At 43.9% G+C, this 13,799-nt stretch overlaps 1 protein-coding gene across 7 annotated transcripts in view; it reads right to left on the bottom strand.

The window, feature by feature from the left end:
- LIN9 (lin-9 DREAM MuvB core complex component) overlaps positions 1-13,799 on the bottom strand; it is a 65,381-nt gene that overhangs the window by 16,456 nt on the left and 35,126 nt on the right. For 5 of the 7 annotated variants that reach the window (XM_023247321.2, XM_023247325.2, XM_023247326.2 and 2 more), the window contains 4 exons: positions 13,489-13,622; positions 11,182-11,301; positions 10,796-10,897; positions 6,500-6,580 (listed from right to left, as the gene is read on the bottom strand). In XM_023247321.2, coding sequence (XP_023103089.1) covers positions 6,500-6,580; positions 10,796-10,897; positions 11,182-11,301; positions 13,489-13,622 — 437 coding nt within the window. Of the gene's footprint in view, positions 1-4,987; positions 5,395-5,439; positions 5,946-6,499; positions 6,581-10,795; positions 10,898-11,181; positions 11,302-13,488; positions 13,623-13,799 lie in introns of those variants that run through there. The other 2 variants (XM_045048605.1, XM_045048606.1) reach the window with 2 other exon arrangements.

Raw genomic sequence — 13,799 nt, forward strand, 5'->3', positions numbered from 1 at the left:
TGGCTCAGAGCCTGGAGCCTGCTTCCGATTCTGTGTCTCCCTCTCTCTCTGCCCCTCCCCCGTTCATGCTCTGTCTCTCTCTGTCCCAAAAATAAAATAAAACGTTGAAAAAAAAAAAAAGTCTGAGATAAAAGGTTAAGCTTTCCAACATCAAAGGAGACTTCCTCAGACCAATATTCTATTTTCCTTGTAAATTCCATAAGAAAATATACTTTGAACAAAATAGCATGTCCAGTCCTTTGAGGTGAGAAACAGCAAGCTACTCGGGATATTTTGGTAAAAATAAAACTTAAGTTAGCTTTCAACTTCCAAATTAAATTAATGAAATTAAATATTTGTTAAGGTGGAGGATGGGTGGGGATAGGGAAGATAAAATTACCCGTCACTGGTGCTAAAAACAGGAGGGGTTAGCAAATGTTCAGTTAGTTTAACGTTGTTAACTTGAAGCTTTAGAGAAAAATAAAGAAAAAAGTTACATGGCATAAATGGAACGTATACTCAGAAAATTTGTAATTCATAGTTCTGGAAAAATTGCTATATTCCCTTTCTTTTAAAGAACAGCTCTTCTGTTTTATTTACTGCTTTTTGAGATTCACAGAGAAAGAGCATGCATGTGGGGGGGGGGCGGGGGACAGAGGATCTGAAGCGGTCTCTGTGCTGATGACAGCGAGCCCGATGCGGGGCTTGAACTCAAGACCCATGAGATCATGACCTGAGCCAAAGCTGGAAGCTTAACTGACTGAGCCACCCAGGCACCCCACAAAGGAGGTACTTTGCGTATAAATCCATCTGTCTGTGACAAAGACGGGTATCAAAAACACTCCCGAACATACTTCTGATACTATTTATAGTTCGCATCTCTCCAAAAATCAACACAATTTGCAATAGCATTCATTTAAGTTTTTCTTTATAAAAAATTTTTTTTAAATGTTTATTTTTGAGAGACAGAGCACGAGCGGGGGAGGAGCAGAGAGAGGGGGAGACACAGAATCCGAAACAGGCTCCAGGCTCTGAGCGGTCAGCACAGAGCCCGACGTGGGGCTCGAACCCATGAATTGCAAGATCATGACCTGAGCCGAAGTCGGATGCTTAACCGACAGAGCCACCCAAGCGCCCCTAAACAATTTAAGGTTCGATTCTCTAAGTAAACACGTGATTTAGGTTTTTCCTCCCTCGGGAAACGTATCATTCTACAGTAATCTGATACGTCGTGCCTTGATCTTATCCCATGAACCTGAATGCCAGGTTTATGTTTAAATGCTAGTGCTTTTGTAACATTAACATAATGAGTGAATACGTTTTATTTATTTTTGAAGATTTTATTTTTAAGTAATCTCTATGCCCAACGTGGGGCTCAAACTCACGACTCTGAGATCAAGAGCCGAACGCTCCACAGACCGGGCCAGCCGGGAATCCCGAGTGAGTGTGTTTGAAACATATTATTACCAATGCCCAGGTTATGTTTACCAGTTGGAATGATTTTACTAAATGTTTTGAGAGTTTTGCATTGTGAGACTCAATCAAGATATTAACGTGAGTAGACTGTCGATCTGTTACCACTTGGAGATCCCCTAAAATCAGTCACTGTCTGCTTCATCTTTTTATGCCCATGGAAGTGCCATATTTTCTTTGGACATCATCAGACTTCCTGGGTGTTTGAGTAATGTTCTTTTTTTTTTTTTATTTCTTTTAATTTTGTTTTGAGAGAGCGAGCGAGCAAGCACGAGAACAGGGGAGGGGCAGAGAGAGGGTGACGGAGGATCCGAAGCAGGCTCCGTACTGACAGCAGAGAGCCCAGACATGGGGCGTGAACCCACAGACTGTGAGATCATGACCTGGGCTGAAGTCGGACACTAAACCAACTGGGCCACCCAGACACCCCTTCGAGGAATGTTTTAATGTCTAAGGAGTTTTGCCATTTTGTCAACTCTGGTATGTCGTTAATATCGTATCCATATTAAATTTTCTTGGATACGTAATGGAGGAGCCTCTGGATACGTAGTTCATTCCGTGAGGCAGGAAGCTAGGCACGGGCGACGGGAGGGCGGGCCTTAGACGTCCCTGACAGGGAGCACCGCAGTGCAGCCACCTAGGAGTTGGTGTGCGGTTACAACATCCCAGCAGAGGAAGAGCTGTCTGTTAAGCTTCTTGCCCTTGTGCAGAGAGCAGCGCTTGTCCTTACCTGACCTGCGCCTCTAGAATAGAAATGACGCGGTTTCCTACTCCATGCAGGCACTTCCCCTACATCTTGGGTTTGGTTTTGGTTTTTGAATTTCTTTTTGAGAGAGCGCAAGCAGGCGACGGGCAGAAAGAGCGGGACAGAGGATCCGAAGTGGGCTCCACGCTCACAGCAGTAGGCCCGATGAGGGGCTCGGACTCCCGAACCGTGAGATCACGACTTGAGCTGAAGTCGGATGCTTAACCTGAGCCACCCAGGTGCCCCTCGACTACATCCCGGGAAAGGACGGGAGGAGTCGGCTGATTATTACATTATCAGGGCCTCTCAGGCTGTGGGCTCTGCGGACTGGCGCGCTCCTCCCCACGAATGGACTTTCATAAAACCTTGTCTGCTCTACCTGCGCTCTGCTGTCCTCCAATTCTTCATCGTGGCAGAGAAAAGAACCGAGGCCTCTTTCCTTTCCCATCTGCCTCTTGGTAACAATTCGAGCTTCTGGGCTTTTTTTCAAGAACTTTTTAAAAAAAGTTCACTGGGGCGCCTGGGTGGCTCGGTTGAGCATCTGACTTCAGCTCAGGTCACGATCTCACAGTTTGTGAGTTCGAGCCCCACGTCAGGCTCTGTGCTGACAATTCAGAGCCTGGAGCCTGCTTCCGAGTCTGTGTCTCCATCTCTCTCTGCCTCTCTCCTGCTCATTCTCTGCCTCTCTCTCTGTCAAAAATAAATAAACTTTAAAATAAATAAATAAATAAATAAAAATTTAAAAAGTTTATTTATTTATTTTGAGAGCAGGAGAGTGAGCGAGAGTGGGAGAGGGGCAAAGAGAAAGGGTGAGAGAGAGAATCCCAAGCAGGCTCCTCACTGGCAGAGTGAAGCTCGACGCGGGGCTCGAACCCACTAACTATGAGATCATAACCTGAACCGAAGTCAGACTGACTGAGCCACCCAGGTGTCCCAAGACTTTTTCACTTTAAATGGTGGGAAAGTTCAGGGAAGGCACGGAAATATAAAGTGACTTGGGCAAGTAGAAACAGAATTTAGTTTTAATGATTTTTTAAAAGTTTTTTAATGTTTATTTTTGAGAGAGAGACACAGACAGACAGACAGAACACAAGGAGAGGAAGGGCAGAGAGAGAGAAGGAGACACAGAATCAGAAGCAGGTTCCAGGCTCTGAGCTGTCAGCAAAGAGCCCGACGTGGGGCTTGAACACAAAGAACTGTGACCTGAGCCGAAGGTGGATGCTTAACCGACTGAGCCACCCAGAAGTCCCAAAATTTTGTAAATATTCTATGTGAACTTGAAAATAATAGGTACCCTATAGCTGGTAGGTATAATATTCTATACATGCCAGCATGATCGAGTTTGTTAACTGTGTTGTTAAAATCTATATCCTGGGGCGCCTGGGTGGCGCAGTCGGTTAAGCGTCCGACTTCAGCCAGGTCACGATCTCACGGTCTGTGAGTTCGAGCCCCACGTCAGGCTCTGGGCTGATGGCTCAGAGCCTGGAGCCTGTTTCCGATTCTGTGTCTCCCTCTCTCTCTGCCCCTCCCCCGTTCATGCTCTGTCTCTCTCTGTCCCAAAAATAAATAAACGTTGAAAAAAAAAATTAAAAAAAAAAAAAAATCTATATCCTTACTAGATATATTTTAAAGCTGACAGCAGAGAGCCCGATGCAGGGTAAGCTCTATGCCCAACGTGGGGCCTGAACTCACAACCCAAGATCAAGAGTCACGTGGTCTATCAACCAAGTCAGCCAGGAACCCCTCCTGAATAGATTTTTTGACTACTTGTTTTATTAGTTACTAAGAGGGCTATGGAAACTGTCCTTCTATAGAGTGGGATTATCTTTTCCTTTGAATTTTGTCAATTTTTGCTTTATGTACTTGGAAGTCATCATCAGGTACATATAAGTTTCAAATTATTATCTTGAAATTATAACTTTTCGGGGCGCCTGGGTGGCGCAGTCGGTTAAGCGTCCGACTTCAGCCAGGTCACGATCTCGCGGTCCGTGAGTTCGAGCCCCGCGTCGGGCTCTGGGCTGATGGCTCAGAGCCTGGAGCCTGTTTCCGATTCTGTGTCTCCCTCTCTCTCTGCCCCTCCCCCGTTCATGCTCTGTCTCTCTCTGTCCCAAAAATAAATAAACGTTGAAAAAAAATTTTTTTTTTAAAAAAGAAATTATAACTTTTCATCAAGAAGCAAACTTCTTTATATCCAATATCTGTTGCCCTGAATTTTACTGTCAGATATTAATATAGCTGTCAGACCTTCTGTTATTTTAAAACTTTGCCCTGTATATCTTTTCATACATTTAAAACTTTATATTTTCAGGATCCTTTAATATTAAATGTGTCTCTTGCGTTCACCATAGAGTTGGGGTTTTATTTTTCATCCAGTTTGGCAATCTTTGCCTTTTATTCAAAAGAGCCCAAAGTGGGCTCCACGCTGATAGCAGTGAGCCTGATGCAGGGCTTGAACTTTATTAATGTTAAATATAACTACTGATTTGGGGCACCTGGCTGGCTCCATCGGTAGAGTATTCAACTCTTGATCTTGGGGTTGTATGTTCAAACCCTGCATTGGGTGGAGAGATCATTTAAAACAATAAAATCTTGGGGGGGGGGGAATAAAACAATAAAATCTTGGAGCACTTGGGTGGCTCAGTTGGTTAAGTGTCCAACTTCGGCTCAGGATATGATCTCACAGTTTGTGAGTTCGAGCCCCAAGTCGGGCTCTGTGCTGACAGCTCGGAGCCTGGAGCCTGCTTCCGAGTCTGTGTCTCCCTCTCTCTCTGCCCTGTCCCTTCTCATGCTGTTTCTTTGTATCTCAAAAATAAACATTAAAAAAAATTTTTTAATAAAAGAACCACGGTTTTTGTCATCAGTCTTACAATAATTGGATTTTTATAATGGGAACTGTTTTTAATCATAAACCAAACAAAACTAACGATAAAACCTATCAAGCTATCTAGACTTCTAAAAAGTTCTCTGATGCCAAGAAGCAAGCCAACATCCAATCGGGCCTCCATTCGAAGTAGGGAGCGCTAAGCAGGCTAAGGCGAGCCCAGTAGTTAGTTCAAGGTGTGGAGCGCAGACGCAGGGAAAGTCCTAGCTGGTGACACCGAAGTGAAGTGACTTGATTGTGCATAAAGACGGAAGAGATGACGAAGTGATCAGAGGAGGTGCAGTGGGGGAGCGTAGCAAAAGGGGCAGGGGTAGAGCTGTTGGAAACCAAGACTAAGAATTAAGAGTCCAGCAGGAAAGAAGCAGGTGCACATATTTTTATGTTTAGGACGTGTCACGGCAAAATGTCACGGTTAATTTTCTGCTCTCTTTGATAAGCCCTGTCTCTGTCGATACTAACGTCATATTGCACCTAAGTGAGTTAAGCTGGGACCCAGAAGCCCGTTTTAGTATTTGTACTACCAAGCACAGATGATCTTAGACTGAAATCCCTTGACGTCTTCGGTCTTCAGTTTCCAATTCCATAAAACGGAGGTTCAACTTAGAAAATTCGAAGTCAAGTTCAGATAAAAAAATCCCATCATCCTAAAAGAAGACTGTTCCCCCTCACTCGGGTATCGCTTGTCCATGCGTTTGCCCGCACACACTAGAGACGGATGGGTGACGCTGACTCCCTCTCCTGCAGAGGTGGGTAACTAGCTACAGTGCTCGCCCAGGCCGGTCACGAGCTCGCCGTTACGTCCAAATTCCCACAAGACCATGTGCAATCACGTGGAGACAGCGCTTGGGATGAAATCTATTTGCCACCCTATAAATCCATAAGCAAGTTATGACTTCCAGTATACTTCAAACACTTTCCTAGCGAAGTGTTTACATTTTTAAAGAAACTCTGATAATTCTCTCCTATGAATAAAATGGGGACTCTCACATTTTTGGACTGATTAGATGAACAGAATAGGATATAAACACTGTGAAGATAATCTGAATATGCCAATTTATGTATTTCTGGATTTTATTCATTCCGGATCACTTTTCATAACCACTGTTAACACGACTTCCTTAGTCAGAGGTGCCAACGCTAGGGGGCCTACCTTCACGCAAACTGTCAACGAACCCAGCAAACCCATTAATCCCGTTCAACTGGACACTCGGTGGCATAATGAGGTCTGGGGTAATGAACCGCATTGCACTGACAATTTGCTCGACTGCGTTCAGTACGAGAGATAAAGATGGCAAATGAGGATTTAACAATAACGTTTACCTCAAGGTTTTCGTCTGTAAAAAATTTGTGCATCCTCAGATAACAGAAGTCCCCACCATTTGAAAATTAAACGAGCAAACAAAAAAGAGAAACATCCTTACCAATTTTTCTGCTTCGGTGTTCATTTCCCTTAATTTTTTGATATGTTCCTTTTTAATCATGAGGATTTTTGATAATTTGGTCTATGGACAAAGACAAAGAAATGTTTTGGAATAAATAGCGGCATTTAAGTAAAAGAGACATCAAATTACCAATTTCTCAACTATGGTATTTTAGCAGATTTTGGCATTTCAAAATAAATAAATGTAGCACAGGCGTTTTTATTTTATAAATCTGATTGGCTGGCAGCAAAATATTAAAAAAAAAAAAATCCACTGTAACCAGGACATGTCAAAAGGACTAAGCAGTCAGCCTGAACAAGCTTTCATTGGCCCAACATGGGACAATTCAGGGACCAATAAGAATAACCCCTTCAATGGATGGAAGCACAAATATGTTGAAACTCAGGAGTTCAAACTGATGCCGTAAAACCACTAACCATTACTGGAGAATGCTAGTGACCAAACTCATTATTTTATAAGCTGGGAGACAAAGAGAAAGAATCCTGTGTTTACCCTGTCTTCCTATACAAACCATACAAACCAGATCATTGGGCAACCGGATAATAGGTTAGGGGAAGTTTTTCTTTTTCTTTTTTTTTTAATTTTTTTTTCAACGTTTATTTTATTTTTGGGACAGAGAGAGACAGAGCATGAACGGGGGAGGGGCAGAGAGAGAGGGAGACACAGAATCGGAAACAGGCTCCAGGCTCCGAGCCATCAGCCCAGAGCCTGACGCGGGGCTCGAACCCACGGACCGCGAGATCGTGACCTGGCTGAAGTTGGACGCTTAACCGACTGCGCCACCCAGGCGCCCCGGAAGTTTTTCTTTATAAAGCTATTTCAGTTAATAAACAAAAAGGGACTGACAGAACGAGAGCAGTGCCACGCCGCGATGCTAATGAACGGTCACATCGAGGCACTGATCGTCACCGCGGCCACGTCACATAAAGGAACGTAGAAAATGTGCGGGTGTCCTGTCAGAACAAAAAATTCCCACAAAAGTAGTTTCTTCAACAAGTCGTATGGGAAAAAGAAGAACATTCGACGACCTTAAAGTGTATTTATTTTGAGAGAGAGAGAACACACGCGCACGCAAGGACAAAGCGCAGAGAGAATCTCAAGCAGGCTCCGGGCTGTCAGCACAGGGTCTGATGCGGGGCTCAAACCCACAAACCGTGAGATCACGGCCTGAGCCGATGTCGGACACTTCACTGACCGAGCAGCCCAGGCGCCCCTCTTTTTCTGTCTTTTAATTGTTATTATTATTATTATTATTTTTTTAATGTTTATTTTTGAAAGAGGGAGAGCATGTGCGTGCGTGCGAGAGGGGGAGGGGGCAGAGAGAGAGAGAGGGACGGGGGATCCGAAGTGGACTCTGCTCTGACAGCAGTGAGCCTGACACGGGGCTCGAACTCACAAACCATTAGATCACGACTTGAGCCGAAGTTGGTCGGTCACCCAACTGAGCTCACACAACTTAGTTGTGTTTCTTTAAAAAAAAACAAAAAAAAAACAACGGGGCACCTGGGTGGCTCAGTCGGGTGAGCGTCCGACTTCGGCTCAGGTCATGATCTCGTGGCTTGTGAGTTCCAGCCCCGAGTCGGGCTCTGTGCTGACCGCTCAGAAGCTGGAGCCTGCTTCGGATTCTGTGTCTCCCTCTCTCTCTCTGCCCTTCCCCTGCTCATGCTGTCTCTCAATAACAAATAAATGTTAAAAAAAATTTTTTTATAAAAAAAAGAAAAAAAGAGCCCTGATCTCTTAGAGATAAATGAATACATTTACATATAAAGGACATGATATTTAGTGTCCGCTTCTCAATAATGCAAAAGGGAGACGGGGGTGGGAGCAGCAATGGTATCGGACCAGCCAGCTGGTGGACGGGCACACGGAGACGTAGTAAACGGAGCTACTTCTTTTAAGTCTGTACGTTTTCAACATTAAGGCGCCCTAAGAAATTGGCCTCTAAGTTGATCCGGGCAGAGGTGCTGGTAAGACATGCCCCAGGACTGTCATGGGACAGACTGTGTTCAGTGACTGTATTTAGATCTCTGGACAGGCCTCCCTTCTCCTCCAAGGTGCTGGATTTTCATGGAACTATGTGTGATTCTTTAGAGTTGGAAGCAGTAAAAGATGGCAAGGGTCCCTTTTTTGTTTCTATTTCAGTTTTGTGGTGTTTGCTTTTGATAGAAAATCATGACGTTTCCTTTGAATTCTTTTCAAAACTGAGTCTTCTCTGAAAAAGCAGACCAGTCTCTTTAGATTCCTCAAAGTCCCTAACCCCAGGAAATAAAAAGTTTCCTCGAGGGACGCCTGGGGGCCTCAGTCGGTTAAGTGCCCGACTTCAGCTCAGGTCATGATCTCACTGTGGGTTTGAGCCTCACTTCGGGCTCTGTGCCGACGGCTCGGAGCCTGGAACCTGCTTTGGATTCTGTGTCTCCCTCTCTCTCTGCCCCTCCCCCGCTCATGCTCTGTCTCTCAAAAATAAACATTAAAAAAGTTCCCTCAAAAAGAAAATTCATTGTAAACTATGAATTATGAAAACCTGCCAAATTTTTTAGTATTTATTTTGTCATAAGAAAAAATATTCAGAACAGAAGAAGATAAAAACAGATCTACTTCAGAGGTGTCTGGCTGACTCAGTCAGTAGAGGGTGCAACTCTTACTCTCAAGGTCATGAGTTCAAGCCCCACTCTGGGCAGAGAGATCACTTAAATATGTATATATTTCAAAGCTTAATATTAACAGGAGCAACCTGCGTTTCATGGAACCTTACATAACACAAAAGACTAGTACATAAAAGAACTTTTACCTTTTAGATAGCTTAAAATAATAATGAAATTAGTGTTTTAATGGAGGTTTACACCTAGTTTTTGAATTTTAAGATTAAGCACTGAAACCAAACATCTAAGCATTACTAAAAATATCAATGCTTTAGAAGTAGTGCAGTAGTACTTAGCTTCTGGCTCCCTCTGCTGGCCAGTCTCTCTCTGTCTCTCTCTGTCTCTCTTCTCTGTCTCTCTCTCTCTCTGTCTCTCTCTCTGTCTCTCTCTCTCTCACACACACACACACACGTCCAAATAGGACATATTAGCTTTGCTTTTACTTCCACTATTTAAAAGAAAGAAGTTCTTTAAAAAATGACGTGTCCTATTTGTGAACATATGATCAAGGAATACTAACTGTTATACATACCCACATAAATGACACAATTTTCCCTTAAAATAACATCAATTTTGCAAGTGGGAACACTGAATATTTTAACGAATTATGTTATGGACATTTTTTTTTTTTTTTTTTTTACTCTACCCCCACCCAGCCAAAGTGGTTTTTCTTTTCAAAAAAGGAAGAGAAACAAATCAAACATTATTAGACTATGATTACAAGTAAATCATTTATTTACTGGCATATTCAAAGAAAACAGCTCAATGCATTCTTCTGAATCAGGCTCTTCGGGAATCTTGTTCTACAGAAGATTCTACACTCGCTTCAGGTGGGGCTTGCACGTCTCAGTGTCTGATCGCTACTTAGCAACCTGACGCATCAGGACAGCTCAGCTGACGGCGGCGGGATGCGCTGAGGTCACTAAATACAAGCCTTCAGGAGCACCTGGATGGCCCAGTGGTTAAGCGTCGGACTCTTGGTTTCCTAACCGCTTCTTTTATTATTATTTTTTAAGATTTTATTTTTCAGTAATCTCTATGCCCCACATGGGGCTTGTAACTCACAACCCTGAGATCAAGAGTCAGGCACCCCTCTTCTTCTGGGGTGCCTGGGTGGCTCAGGCAGTTAAGTGTCCAACTCTTGATTTCGGCTCAGATCATGAATCTCATGGTTCATGGGATCGAGCCCCGTGTCGGGCTGCGTGCTGACAGCACGGAGGCTGCTTGGGATTCTCTCCCTCCCTCTCCCTCTCTCTCCGCCCCTACCCCGTTTGCACTCTTTCTCTCTCAAAATAAATAAACAACAACAAAAAAACCCCTCACACTTAACCAGTTATTGAGTTAACCATTCAGAATGTGACAGAGCATATGCTGTAATGTCAGAGGCCCTAACACAGCAAAATAGGAAGAACCAAACCTAAGAAAAGCTCAACAAAGACTTCTAAGTCTTTTTTTGCCTGTTGTGACTTTTACTTTCCAGCTTTGTTGGAAATAACAAGAGTTCTTAAAAACAACACAATGATTTAAAAAAAAAAAAGGAAAACTATTTGGTCATTGACAAATTTTCAGCTTTAACAACACAGAAGACACTGAGTGTTTTTCAGAAGCACGCCAAGCTATTCTGAGCAGTTCTTACCACTTGGATCAGGAACTCCACGGGGAAACCGCCTAACGTCTCAGTGTCAGAGCCAGAAATTTTACTTCTCCACGGTGACTGTCCTAGTAAAGGGTCATTATCCTACGGGAACAAAAGGGAATCATGTAACCACTGACGGTTCAAAGAAAGCATTTTATTTTCAGATAAAAGTAATTCCTATTTTAATGGATATTACGTTACAAATCTTACAAAAAGGAAAATACACAGTTGAAGCAACTATGTACTCATTTAACTGACGACCTAAGATAACGCGGCCACCTCCTGAAGGTGCCGTCACAGATGTGTATTTCACACAAATGCAACTCACGTGCGTAAGAATCATTTATGATGGCATCACTTACAGATGCCATTTAAAAAATATTTACCGTAATCGGTGACTGGAGAGGAGGAGTATAATGTAACCGTGGTGGCGTCATAAAAAACCGAGAAGGCCGCTGTTTCTGTCCAAAGGCAGCAATTGGCATCGTCTCGTGGGGCTCATTACTCTTTGAGAAAAGAGAGGAGTACACAAGACTCGAATAACTTTACCAATTGTTTCGGCTTGATAAACATTACGTTTCAGCCGGAGAGACGCACTAGCCCATATGCCAGGATTCATCACAGAATATTTTATCCTACAGAGGTCAGGGGGCTAAACCTTAAGTCATAGTGTGAAAATACTACGTTGCCGGGGCACCTGGGTGGCTCAGACCAGCTCAGGTCATGATCTCACCCTTTGTAAGTTCAAGCCCCGCGTTGGGCTCTGTACTGACAGCAAGGAGCCTGCTTGGGATTCATATTCATTCTCATTCTCTCTCTCTCTCTCTCTCTCTCTGTCTCTCTCTCTCTCCCTCCCTCCCTCCCTCCCTCCCTCCTCCCCCCTCTGCTCCTCCCCCAGTTGTGCTGTCTCTGTCTCAAAAATAAATAAAAACATTAAAAAACCTACTTTGCTATCAAAAGGCTGAACGGAAAAAACAATTAAGGAAAAGACCAAAGGATCAAAACAGAAAATCCCAGATTAATATGAAAGTGTCCTGTGGCCACCTGTGCTTGCTGAGTGCCGCAGGCGGTCTCCCTGCCACCCACTGCCAGTCCAATCCCCTCTTATCTGGCCAGGGAGAAATGTGTGGGTGATCTCATAAAGCACATTACAAATTACATTAATGAACCAGACAGGCAATTTCCCTTTTTTGAAAGGACAGGTTGAAAGATTGCATCCTTTAAAGAAAAAAACAAAAACAAAAACAAAAACCTGAAGGCTGGGGCACGTCGCTCTATGGATAGTCCAAACTTTCTCTCTCTCGTATTTCTCCTTTCTAAAAAGTATGTTTGATAAGGAAGTCCTCAGGATAAACAGTCATAATTTTTAAAAAAAGTAAAAATCAGAAAAGGAAGATTCTTCTCTCTTTGCACTAAGGAGACAAAGAAATTTTGATTTTTTTTTTTTTAATTTTAGAGAAAGAGAGGTAGAGTGCACAAACAGAGGAGGGGGCAGACGGGAAGGGGGAGGGAGACAGAGAGAGAGAGAGAGGGAGGGAGACAGAGAGAGAGAGAGAGACAGAGAGACAGAGAGAGACAGAGAGACAGAGAGAATCCCAAACGGCTCCAAGCTCAGCACAGAAGCAACATGGGGCTCAATCCATGACTGTGAGATCCTGACCTGGGCCAAAATCAACAGTCAGACGCTCACATGACTGAGCCACTCAGGTGCTCTGAAATTTAAGTTCATAACCCCTAAAAATCACATTTATAATAGAAATGAAAAAAGGGAGGTTAAGAGTGAATAATTTAATTCCCATGAGGCTCAGAGGAAACCAACTGTTATGAACAGTTAATTATTCACTTTATAAAAACTTTATCGGATTGCAGAGTTGTCTGAGTTCTTTTTTTTTTTTTTTTATTAAAAATTTTTTTTTTTCAACGTTTATTTATTTCTGGGACAGAGAGAGACAGAGCATGAACGGGGGAGGGGCAGAGAGAGAGGGAGACACAGAATCGGAAACAGGCTCCAGGCTCCGAGCCATCAGCCCAGAGCCTGACGTGGGGCTCGAACTCACGGACCGTGAGATCGTGACCTGGCTGAAGTCGGACGCTTAACCGACTGCGCCACCCAGGCGCCCTGAGTTCTTAAAATTATGTTGACTGATCAGAAAGGTGTAGAACTCTCAAGGCATTGCTAAATCAAGCACGATCAGGAAGTAATGGTCTAGTAGTAGAAAGGACTGTATCACGAATTCAAAAGGCCTGGATCCCGGTCTCAGCCTGGCAGGGCCCACTCTAGGCTCTTGAATAAGTTACTTCACGTACTTCCGTCTTAATTTCACCATGCAAAAAGTGCACAATTCTGAGGCTAAAAGAGGTGAACAAATGTTAAAGTGCAAGATGTTACTTCGTGTTTTTCAAATCTTCTTGCAAGAGGAGTAGACTGGTGGAGCAGCCGGACCAAGAGTGTTCTGTGGCTGAGACTGTTCAGTGAGGAGTGACTAGTGCTGTCACACTCAAATGCTGCGTGGGGAAGGACGTTAGCTCCGGGAACGTCAAAGACTTTGATATCGTTCTGCTCCGGGGGCCAAACCCCCCGGGATCTCTTCCTCTGTAATCTGGAATCTGGAGTCCCTCACAAAACGGCCTGTAAGAAGATTCTACAGAGCGTCCTTAAAGGCATAAACGTGCGTGTATTATGAAATACTCACCAGGACTTCGTAGTCAGGGACGGTGTGGGTCCCGAGCCCTGCCCTATCAAAAGTGACTCGATAAGTGGCATTAAAAGTATCCACGGCATCTATTTGTCCAGTGAAGAGACCATCGTGAACACCACGTAATCGTGCTGGGAAAAGAGACGGAAAGGCATCACACTGTTTGGAAGGATACAACAAACTGTCAAATACAAAACTGCTCTAAACATGTGATTTAAAATGTAGGAAGCGTACGGGGGGGTGCCTGGGGGGCTCAGTCGGTAAAGCGTCCAACTTCGGCTCAGGTCACGATCTCGTGGTTCGTGGGT

Source organism: Felis catus, chromosome F1 (assembly GCF_018350175.1).
Source record: "Felis catus isolate Fca126 chromosome F1, F.catus_Fca126_mat1.0, whole genome shotgun sequence".
In the NCBI taxonomy this organism is placed as follows: Eukaryota; Metazoa; Chordata; class Mammalia; order Carnivora; family Felidae; genus Felis; species Felis catus.